At 43.8% G+C, this 10,828-nt stretch overlaps 1 protein-coding gene across 2 annotated transcripts in view; it reads left to right on the top strand.

Annotated features, from left to right (window-relative positions):
* LOC115158267 (single-stranded DNA-binding protein 3) overlaps nt 1-10,253 on the top strand; it is an 86,853-nt gene extending 76,600 nt beyond the window's left edge. The window contains exons 6-18 of one of the 2 annotated variants that reach the window (XM_029707005.1): nt 973-1,056; nt 2,627-2,686; nt 2,764-2,830; nt 2,919-2,986; nt 3,629-3,693; nt 3,916-3,958; nt 4,079-4,114; nt 4,244-4,298; nt 5,379-5,449; nt 5,563-5,641; nt 6,135-6,163; nt 6,398-6,499; nt 7,013-10,253. In XM_029707005.1, the coding sequence (XP_029562865.1) occupies nt 973-1,056; nt 2,627-2,686; nt 2,764-2,830; nt 2,919-2,986; nt 3,629-3,693; nt 3,916-3,958; nt 4,079-4,114; nt 4,244-4,298; nt 5,379-5,449; nt 5,563-5,641; nt 6,135-6,163; nt 6,398-6,499; nt 7,013-7,174 (921 nt within the window). In that variant the 3' untranslated portion in view covers nt 7,175-10,253. Of the gene's footprint in view, nt 1-972; nt 1,057-2,626; nt 2,687-2,763; nt 2,831-2,918; nt 2,987-3,628; nt 3,694-3,915; nt 3,959-4,078; nt 4,115-4,243; nt 4,299-5,378; nt 5,450-5,562; nt 5,642-6,134; nt 6,164-6,397; nt 6,500-6,853 lie in introns of both variants that reach the window. The other variant, XM_029707006.1, reaches the window with a different exon arrangement.
* The last annotated feature ends 575 nt before the right edge of the window (nt 10,254-10,828 follow it).

Here is a 10,828-nt window from a genome sequence, read left to right as displayed (position 1 = left end):
GGTGAGAATGAGAAGATGCTGCTGGTATCTGTGCAGCTGCTGCTGCTTGGTCTGTTGGAACTGAAGAGAGCTTGTTTGTTTTACCGAGAATTAGGTTTCATCAGACAGGTTGGATCTTCCTGGTGAGATGACGTTGAATAGTAGAATTGTCTCCTGGCCAGGTGCAAAGAACTGCAAACGATCAGTGTCTCTCTGCTGCCGTGGAAAGACGTTCAGGTGAAATGGGGACGTATGTGTGTGTGGAAGGGCTTGGTACTCATCCAGGTGTGTGTCTGGTATTGCTGATTTTGAAAGGGCAGGATTACCAGTCTGCAACATTACCTGAAGGCTTCAAGGGTAGTGTGTGTGTGTGTGTGTGTGTGTGTGTGTGTGTGTGTGTGTGTGTGTGTGTGTGTGTGTGTGTGTGTGTGTGTGTGTGAGGGAGTGTTGCATGGTTACCTGAGTGCTTCAGGTCTCATGGAGGTTCACAGACTGGTTGATAACACTGTGAACGTGTGTGGTCTCCTCTCTGCACACTGTATGACTCTGGGTTTACATATGGCTTGTTAAAGTTGGAACAGGTCCTGGTTTGAAGGTGGTTGCTTAGCGGATTATCTGAGGTTAGTTATCAGTTGTTCCATATGTCATATGTTTACATAGTTCCTGTATATGATCAGCTCTTTTGTTGGTTAGAAATTAAGTTTAAGAGATTCATTGTGTTAATTATATTTAATTGGAGATATTATTCAACACAAAGATGTATGATGCATTTAAATAACTATATTGGAGATCCATACATTCATATGTGTTGTGGTAGTGATCTACGGTACAGACGTTATGAACAGTTAGCCATAGTGGTGTATTGTACTGCTGCTTCTGTCCTGTGCTGCTGTTATTGTGTGGTAGACGGAGCAGCTACAGCCAGTTTCAGTCCATGGTCCTCCAAGCATCACTGTATCACTCACTCACCTCCCTCCCTCTTCTCTCTTAAAGGGACCTCCCGGCTCCCAGCCGTCACCCCACGCACAGCCACCCCCACACAACCCCAACAACCCCATGATGGGACCTCACGGCCAGGTAAGACACACTCACACATACCCTGGTCTCTCACACACACTCTGCCCCCTCTCTCTCGCCTTTTGCTGCACGGGCAGGGACACACTTTTTTTTCGTGCCACGTCGATACAGATGCACCGGAAGGGATTTTCTTAGCAGGTTAGAAGAGCATTTTTGCTAACCCTAACCCCTTTCCTAACCTAATTCTCCTAACCTGCCACATTCTCCCTACCTGCTGCATAATTTCTCCTAACCTGCTATGAAAAAGTAACTTGTGGCGTGAAAAGAGTGTTTCTCACACAGGCAGGCAGTCCCTCTTCCACTTTCTCACTCAATCACCATCTCCCTCTGCCTATCCACTCACACTGAGGCCTCTGTTCTCTTCCTCCCTCTCTTCCTCTTCTACACCCACTCACTCCTTATGTCTCTCTCTCTTCGTCTCACTCACTCACTCACTCACTCACTCACTCACTCACCCACACCCCCTCTCCCCCTACCCCCACTCCTAACCTGGCTCCCACCCCCCACAACATATGTCTATACAAACTGCCCTGCTACCTAGTTGTGGACAGACAGACAGTGGCCATGACGCTGTAGATAGGATAAATAATTCAGTTGTGTTGGCCCAGCTGTAGGAAGGAGAGGAGGGGAGGAGCAGGCCGACTCTCTCCTCTTCCTAAGCCCAGCACTCACTATCCCATCTCCCATCAATATCCCATTAATATTGCAGCAGTGCCTGACGCTGTGGAGCGCTCGTACACAAACTCACCACAACTTGGCTAAGACAAAGGCAGAGGGGGAGAGATGGAGATTGGGGGAGAGAGACAGGAAGGGACCTAAGGGGAGAGAGAGGGGGTGGAGGGGAAACGGCAGTTTTTCCCTTCAGGGCCTGGTCATTATATAAGCTGTCCTCCAGCTGGCCTCGTTTCCCCTCGCCCAACTAGTAGCTTGCGTTTAATTGGCTCTGAAAGCCTGTTTCTTTGTTGTCATGATGTCATGTTTCGCCTGCCTGTACGCATTTCTGATAGCGTGATAATGTGTTTGTAATGATTTACTGTCAATCACACTGGTTAGTTTCACTCTTGATGATTATATTATATTTAAGTTTGTTGTCCCTTGATGGATTAAATTATTTTCTGAATTGTTTTGCTTCGTTAGATACGTCGAGCTGTTTTCTGTGGTTGCATCACACTGTAGAAATGTTTCTTGTAGCTCTCTGTGGTACGATGGTCAGTACAGTGTGTGGATGCATATTGAGAAACAGATTCACTACCCTCCCAGCCACATCCACCACCCATCTGTACCCTCATCCGCTACTGTTCCCTCATTCTACATGCTGCGTCACCCACAACCATGTGCACCCTCGGCTATATATCTGTCTCTCTGTCTCTGTATGTTCTATTTGTTTTCAGCATCCGAGGACTGGTCTTCAGAACCCTGACACAACCTTTGCCATGTGTAGAATGACAACAAAGCACCTTCAAACTTGGAGCTTTTTCTCCAGCACAATGGCTCCCCCTGCTGACAGCTGCAAGTAACACAGTAGCATGAATGATAGGACTAATGTTAACATCTGTCCTCCTCCCCACAGCCTTTCATGTCCCCACGGTACCCAGGTGGACCTCGTCCCTCACTTCGCATGCCAAATCAGGTAAGGTATCTATCTCTGAGGTGTACATTTTTAGGGAGTTGAATGCTCTGTGCTAATGTTTCTCTCTCTCCCTTCAGCCATCTGTGGGAGTTCCAGGGTCACAACCACTCCTGCCAAACAGTCTGGATCCCACCAGACCACAGGGTATAACTTAAGGATATGTGCTTGTAGAATGTATTTGGTCTGAAATTGTCCCATGCTGACAACTTTCTCTCAATTGTTCCTCCTCCAGGACATCCAAACATGGGCGGCCCGATGCGGATGAACCCCCCCAGAGGGATGGGCGGCATGGGCCCACAGGTACAGCCAGGCACCATCCCTCTCCCCTAAAGTCTGCTGCTCCACCCCTCTGTCCATCAACCCCATGTCCCTTTACAGCACAACACACTGAACACACAAGGTTTTATTCATCTCTACTTTATTCCAGAAATTTAGTCTCAACCTTTTTCTATCGGTCTCAAAGCAAGCCTGACATAATACCTCTCAAGTACCACTCTCTCCTCGTTGAGTTTTTAATTCCTCTGTCTAGTTTCCAATCACCAAGTCAGTCAGTTTGAGCATCGTGGCCCTCTGTGCCCTGCTGCCCTTCTCCCCGCCTCCCTTACTGTGTGACTTTGGCAGTCAACAATTCAGCAGCTGGTGCGGCATCTGCTCGACAAGTGTAATCGTCTGCTGAACAAAACTCTACCTCTGAGTGGAGCTGCTCTGTGTCCTGCCCCACGCTGCCGTCCTGCCAAGCCCCCACTGTGCAGCCATCACATCACAACTTAGACACACACAAGTCCGCCCCTGTTATCGTTATACACATACATTACTAATCAGGATCGAGTCATTAAAATCTCAGCACCTGGCTCAAACAGAACAAATGAGAGTGTGATCCCTGGCATGTATTCTCCTCGGTGGTATGAAAGGTTGACGCGGTGTGTTCCTCTCCCTGTGTAGAACTATGGTGGTGGAATGAGGCCTCCTCCCAACTCGATGGGGCCAGGAATGCCAGGGATGAACATGTGAGTACAGTCATTCTCCAAAGGCATTTCATCACCTCCATATACTTCCCATAATGTTTTATTTTGTCCAAATATCTGAATTACTAATACAATTTCTATTAATAGCACTGATGGGACGTAAGAATATTTGACAAGCAACAATTTGAGGGAATACAAGCTCTAATTTGTTCTGCAGTGAGCCTCTCTCACACAACCTCTTCTCCTCCCCTCTGTCTGTGTCAGGGGTCCTGGAGGTCGAGGTTGGCCCAATCCCAACGCAAACTCAGTAAGTCCTGCCCACTCCCCTTCTCAATCACTCTAATGCCTCATTGGTTTTAGAGCCATTTCTTTGTTGTGAAAGTCACACGTTTACGGATTGTGTCCCCTTTCTGTTCTCTCTCTCTAGATAGCCTATTCTTCCTCATCTCCTGGAAACTATGTGGTAAGTCTCAAGCCTAAACAATGACTAGTATTGTTGGCCATAGCTGACATCTGATTGCTACTTTACATGTCCAGATGTTTTGGGAATATCATTCTTCTAAATCTCTCTCTCCTCTTGTCTTTATCCCAGGGTCCTCCAGGGGGCGGAGGCCCACCAGGAACTCCCATCATGCCTAGCCCAGGAGGTTCGTCCTACTTATTTGTCTCCGTGTGCCTCCTCACTCATCCCACTCTAATTAAACTCCCAGTGCTCATTTACTTTGTGGGCGCAGCCACACTGACATATTGAGTGATATTGTATGTTAAACAACCGTAGCTATTTATGTGTGGTCTATACTGGACCTGTGTAAATTAGCAGAGTATTGAGCTGTGCTCATCTGACTGTGATCAGTCTGATGTTCCTGTTGAGGACAGCACAGACAGAATAAACTGCTCTGGTCTACCATCCTGTGGATGTGCAGTTTCTGTTCGGGTTTGGAGCGGTTTCTTTTTGTGTCCACTATTTATTATTTATATACATACTTCTATTGTGATGCGTTGCCTGGGCAACCTGTGCACAGTGCTCCTTACACATAGAGCTGGAACACAGTTTTCCACTGCAGTCGCCAAGGCCCCCCCCCCCCCCCGCGCTCCGCCACACCCTCCGTCACGACTGCACAACCTGCTGCACAACCTGCTGCACAACCTGCTGCACAACCTGCTGCACAACCTGCTGCACAACCTGCTGCACAACCTGCTGCACAACCTACACCCAGGGCCACAAACAGGCATCAAACCCCACACTATCTTTCTTTTTCTCTCTTGCTCTCTCGCTTGCTCCCCTTCTCGCTCCCTCTCTCGTTCTCTCGTTCTCTCTTATCTATCCCTTAATTTGTTATATACATGTATCTCCTGCTCTCACCACACTGCAATGTCAGCTCAAGGTCACCTCTATCCTCATACTCTATTCAGGATGGAGACACAAGGAGAGCAGTAGGATGTGCTGGTCCTGTTTACTTCCCACTGGCTCTGTAGTCATCAGGATTTAACCCCAAGTTCATGGAAAAATGAGATATGAAAAGTGTGAGACATTAGGCTTTCCCAATCCATGTGGCTAGATGAATTATAACCTGCATGTGTCTGTATGGAGCATTGTCATGTTTGGTGGTTTTGTAGAGTTCAATCTCAAAGCTGTCCATGCATGTGGCTGAAGGAAATACAGAACAACACTGTGTAGTTGTGCTCAGAGTTACTGTAGCCTGGACTAACTGTTTCCTTCTCACCAGACTCCACAAATTCCAGTGAAAACATCTACACAATGATGAATCCTATTGGCCCTGGTGGTAACAGACCTAATGTAAGCGAGCTCTTTGTTTTTCATGGGTTTCCTGTTTTCAAATCGGTAGAGGTGATCATTATATAATTGAATATGATAATGACAAAGATCAGTAAGTTGTAACTTTTTTCCAGTTCCCGATGGGGCCGGGCCCTGATGGCCCAATGGGTGGAATGGGAAGCATGGAGCCACACCATATGAACGGATCGCTAGGTGAGTTTTAACAGCAGCGATCAGCTGATCAATCATTTAGAATATTCTTCTCTGAAAATTGCGTGTCAATATTAGGCAGTAATTTAGAACTACCATAGAATATTGATGTGGTCATCTAGTTTAAATTGTTGAAAATCGGTAGCAGAGTCCTGTGAGAAGTAGCACTTTCCTATTGTGACAATGCCCTCTTGTGGACGGTAGAGGGAATGCTCCCTTCATAGTAGTATTGATTGAAGTGGAAGCAGATTATGTGGGCAGCACGCAGGCACATTGATTATGTAGACAGGTGAGACATGATCGATGAAGCCAATGAAGTTGAGTCTCATCTGTATTTGAAACAAATAGCTTAATTAAAGCACATTAGCTGTGTTAAGTGTTGAATGTGATCCCCAGCCAGAGATGTTGATTATAGCTTTACAGTGATGAGCTTTTCTCTCATGTCAATCTCTCTCTGTCTCTCTCTCTCTCTCTCTCTCTCTCTCGTTGTTTTCAGGCTCTGGTGACATGGATGGGTTGCCAAAGGTAAGCCTCTATAAAAGACTCCATATTAGATAGACTTACATTCATTTCAACACACACCCATCAGCTAAAGTTTATCCAAAGCAATTATAATACTGATGATTTGGTTTGGACCCAAAGCTGCCAGAAATTCAATAATGGCACTTTATGATGACATCCAGTCACTAGAAATGGCTGATGAGAGTGGAAAGGCCTGTCTTGGTAAATCTTGATTTGCTTCTTTCTCTGTTTGTGTAGAATTCTCCCAACAACATGGCAGGCATGAACAATCCCCCGGGAACTCCGCGGGATGATGGGGAGATGGCAGGCAACTTTTTAAACCCATTCCAAAGTGAAAGTGTGAGTTCTCCAGAGTGGTTCTCTTCCCTAACCTGCAACCATCAGGCAGTGTGCTTCTGTGAACAAATTCTCATCTCACTGCTGACTTTATTCCTATATCCTAAACACTTTCCCTTCGGTCTTTACTTCACATTGTCGAAATTAGATTTGTTTTATAATGTCAACGTAGAAAATTCCTAATTACCTGGCTGTCTCATAAAGCAGTCTGCTTGTTAACACATTTTTACGTTGACTAAATCGTAATTACATTGAGTGAAGTTGCTTATTGCGTGCATGTTGAATTAGCATCATATGAACAGTGTAATATAGCATTGGCTCATCTATTTCCCCCCTTCCCTTCTTCTCTCTTTGCAGTATTCACCCAACATGACGATGAGTGTGTGATTTATTTTTTATTTTATCTTTTATTCTATTTTATTTTGTTTCTTTTTTATCTCTCCCCCTTACCCTCCCACCCCACTGCATCTTGCATTGCCCCCCCCCCTCCCCCGGATGGCGTGCTGTGTTTTGCAGCCCCCCGGGATGTCACTGGAGCGCAGGACTCCCATCAAGATCACCCATCCCAGTGTGTGCAAAGTGGGGCTTCTGAGCAGGAAACAGTCTCAGAGCCACAGGAAGAGCCAGCTCAGTGACTCTCCCTGTCCGCCTGGTTTCCTCACAGGCCCAGGACAGTGAGAGTGGGGGACTCTGGCTGTCTTGTCTGCTGGAACCTTCCTCAGCAACAGTTCTCTCAGCATCAAGGCTGGTGGCTCCACTCTACTTTATCATGTTATTATTTGTTTGTTCAAATGTTGTTTTTGCATGCAGCAGTTGCGAGGTTTGAGGCTCACCTTCATTCAGTTAATGTGTCCTTGTTTTGAAATTAAAAGCTTAACTGGTGATGCATTAGGGCAAGAACAGTTTATTATGTTTGTATTTTATTAATAATAATGATATCATTTTCATAATTGATATTGTTATAATGATGTAGTTATCATTTCCTGTTAAGGGCACATTGTATCTCAACAACATCGACAACAGAATAAGCACACACTCAAAAAATGCACAATGACACTTCTGTTTACATGATTTTAGGTATTTGATGTTTCTTGTTTTTTTTTTTTGTCTCAACGCCCTACGCATACCTCTGTTCTGTTCTTCGCAGAACTTGTAGCCAATGTCTTTACTACCAGAAAACCATGGCACCAAAATGTAAACACTCAAGCAGAGTGTGATAGGAGTACAATAGCTGTTCACCTGCTTGAAATCACTCATCTAGGAATGATCCTTCCTAAGACTCCCATCCATGTTAGCACTGGAGTTCCCCAAAACGTCAATGTGAAAATGGAGGCGATATCAGAAACTTCTTAATCCTTTGGTACTCTAGTCTGTCAGTCTTCTACATGTCTGGTCACACGTACCCCTCCCAAAATGTTGAGTCAGTGTATATAAGTGTTTGTTCAGGCTTGTTGCATTACTGTGCAAAGATGGACTGATCAAATGTAATTTGGACAATTGCTAATTCTACTTTCAGTTCAGGTGGCTTTGAATATGTATTATTCTGTCTTGCAACCTGTGTCCTTCCAATTCAGTAAAGACAGAAAGGGTTTTACAGACCCTCTATGTTCTTCTATGGATTTGCTCTTGCCTGTAAATACAACATATTTAGCTTGTATTGTGGTTGTTTATTTGTTGTTTTGATATACAACTTGTCTGTGAATCCTGAAAGTGGATCCTTCTCCTCCTGCATTGCTTTGACTGTTACCCTGCATACAATCTCGAGGCTCAATCTTTATTTACTGATTATGTCATACAGGCCACTTGCTATCGGTTTCCATGTCGTTGTTGTTGGTGTACAAACCTCTATCTGCTTCCTTCCAGTTAGGGTTGACCTCACAGATCCTTATGATCCGGTGTCTGACCCCTCTCACATGCAACCATAGTTTAGAGAGGGGCCAACTCCACAGAGCTCCCATCCACCTGTCCCCTCTGTGGGTCTGGGCCTGTCCACGGGCTGCTAGATCCTGGGTATGGGGTGGCTGTAGCACCACTGGTGATGGGAGTGTGAAATGACTGGAGTGACTGCACGGTGTGGCTTAATTCACTCTCCCCGCTACAAGAAAGGAGTGCTCTATAGAACCGAGTAGCTTTTAGTCCACCTACTCACACTTGAATATGTACTTTGAGAAATTTGACAATTCCACCTGGTTGGACTGAATTGTGAGTCAAACTGTGTCTATTTTAGTTTTTTGTTTTATTTAGTTTTAATTTCTATGAAGTCTATTCAAGAAATTGTGTGCAAAAAAGGCCATAGAAAATGTACACCTAAGGAATGAATTGACCCAAGGCTGTTCCTCAAACTTTCATGTGATTTTCTTATGTTTTGTGCTTCTCTGAACAGTTAAGCGGCAGATAACGTTTATTTCAAAAAGTCCTTTTTCAACAAGCTACATATTTCTGTTCTTATTTAATATCATTCTGGCCCCTGTCTGTGATTTGGTATTTTGCCAGTGACCTTGCTATAGTGTTGGCAGATACTTTATGGAGTAGCTTGGATTCAGAGCTACACAGATTCAGAGCTGAACAGGGACATCTTCTGGGTAAGTTGTTTTGAGGAACGACTAGCTCCAGCGTTCCTCTAGCAGACTGACTGGCACACAGCCCTCTGTCCCCCACCCGCCCCCCTACAGCCCCATCCTCACACTGTTGAGCCCTCCTTTCCTTTAATTTCCTTTTTGTAAATACTGTATAATGCATTTTGATATCATTGACATGTTTTGATATGTCAGTCACTACCAATGAATACAGCTGAAAGTAAATTATAAATGAACTGTCCATGTTTTCATAATAAAGAGACGATGTGCTGGACATTTGATTGGCCATAACAAAATTGTGGTAAAAATGAAATATGCATGAACATACAGTAACTGCACCCTAAACACTTGTTTCTGGTCGGGATACATATGTGAAAATAAACTGTCATCCATTTAGCTGGGTTTGAGGCGTCGTTTGATTATCTTGTAAGGACAGAGAGGGCGGTGAAGGGGATGTATGATGTCAATGATGCTGTTTATTCTTGCAATTGGAGCGTCCTCACTCTGACCTTGTCTTCTATTACCAATATAAATAATCTCAAATGGTTTCTAAGAATGGTTATTGCCTACTCAAATGCCATCGTCTCATTAAAACATGTGACCACCTATTATTACAGTTTTTAATATGAAGGATTTTTATCAATTTAAGAACTTTAGAAAGGAAAACATACTTAATGTCATTTTAAATTAAAGAACAGATCAAAAGTAATGCTTATGCGGAAAAACTGTGTCCTTGCTATTCACTCCTGATGAAATAGCGTTGTATATATTGATTCTCACTGATCCTCTCTCAGTCCTCTGTGTATAACAAATGTTGGCCATCTCTGTACTTCTATTGTGATGTATAATACTGTAACATTAGGAAGATTTGCGGGTGATGGGATGGTTGTGTGGGGCAGGGGTCAAGGGGAGGGGATATAAATATTCTCCTGTACCGTTCATTGTCCTTTCTGATGACATGGCAGTATTCTATATGAAGCAGTCTGTCCCTTGGGTTTGCTTTGTATTTCATGGTAGGATAGTTCAGATCTTGTCTTAGGGAGTTAGGTGTCTTGTGTAGGTAATAAATATGTCCTTTGTATGTTTCTTTATATTGTAAAGTTTCTTTAGACTGAAAGAAAAACTGATAATTTGCTTATCAAAAAAGAAACTGCATCAATAATAAATGTAATTTGATTTTTCCTCGTTGTTCGAGTCTTTTTTTCTGTGCACATCTGATCATCAGTGTGTATTTATTTTATTAATTGACACTTCACACAGCCTGATGCTTTTCAAACTTTTGCAAGCACATCATAAAATAGGACAGCTCATTTGAGAATAATGTAGCCATTAAGAGAATAAAAAGGGATTAATCTCCCAAAGTATCTTATACCCCCTGTAAGACAGTAATAATAATTTACTAAATTGTAAATGTGTGGTTTGAACCTATTTCAATGTTATTGGCCCTATAAATTCATTCAATCATTTTTTTGAACCAATTATTTATATATACACTAGATGACTAACTGGGTGCTGTTTTGAAGCCTCCACGCCTCCATCTTGGCACTCCTCCACAATTGTAAAATGTTTTGGGAAGCTATAAGCAATAAGGCATGAGGGGATGTGGTATATGGCCAATATACCATGGCTAAGGGCTGTTCTTATGCATGACGCAATGCCGAGTGCCTGGACACAACCCTTAGCTGTGGTATATTGGCCATATATCACAACCCCCGAGGTGCCTTATTGCTATTATAAACTGGTTACCAATGTAATT

Source organism: Salmo trutta, chromosome 22, assembly GCF_901001165.1.
Source record: "Salmo trutta chromosome 22, fSalTru1.1, whole genome shotgun sequence".
NCBI lineage: Eukaryota > Metazoa > Chordata > Actinopteri > Salmoniformes > Salmonidae > Salmo > Salmo trutta.
Note: the sequence above shows the minus strand (reverse complement) of the source record. Positions and strands in the feature narration are given on the sequence as shown.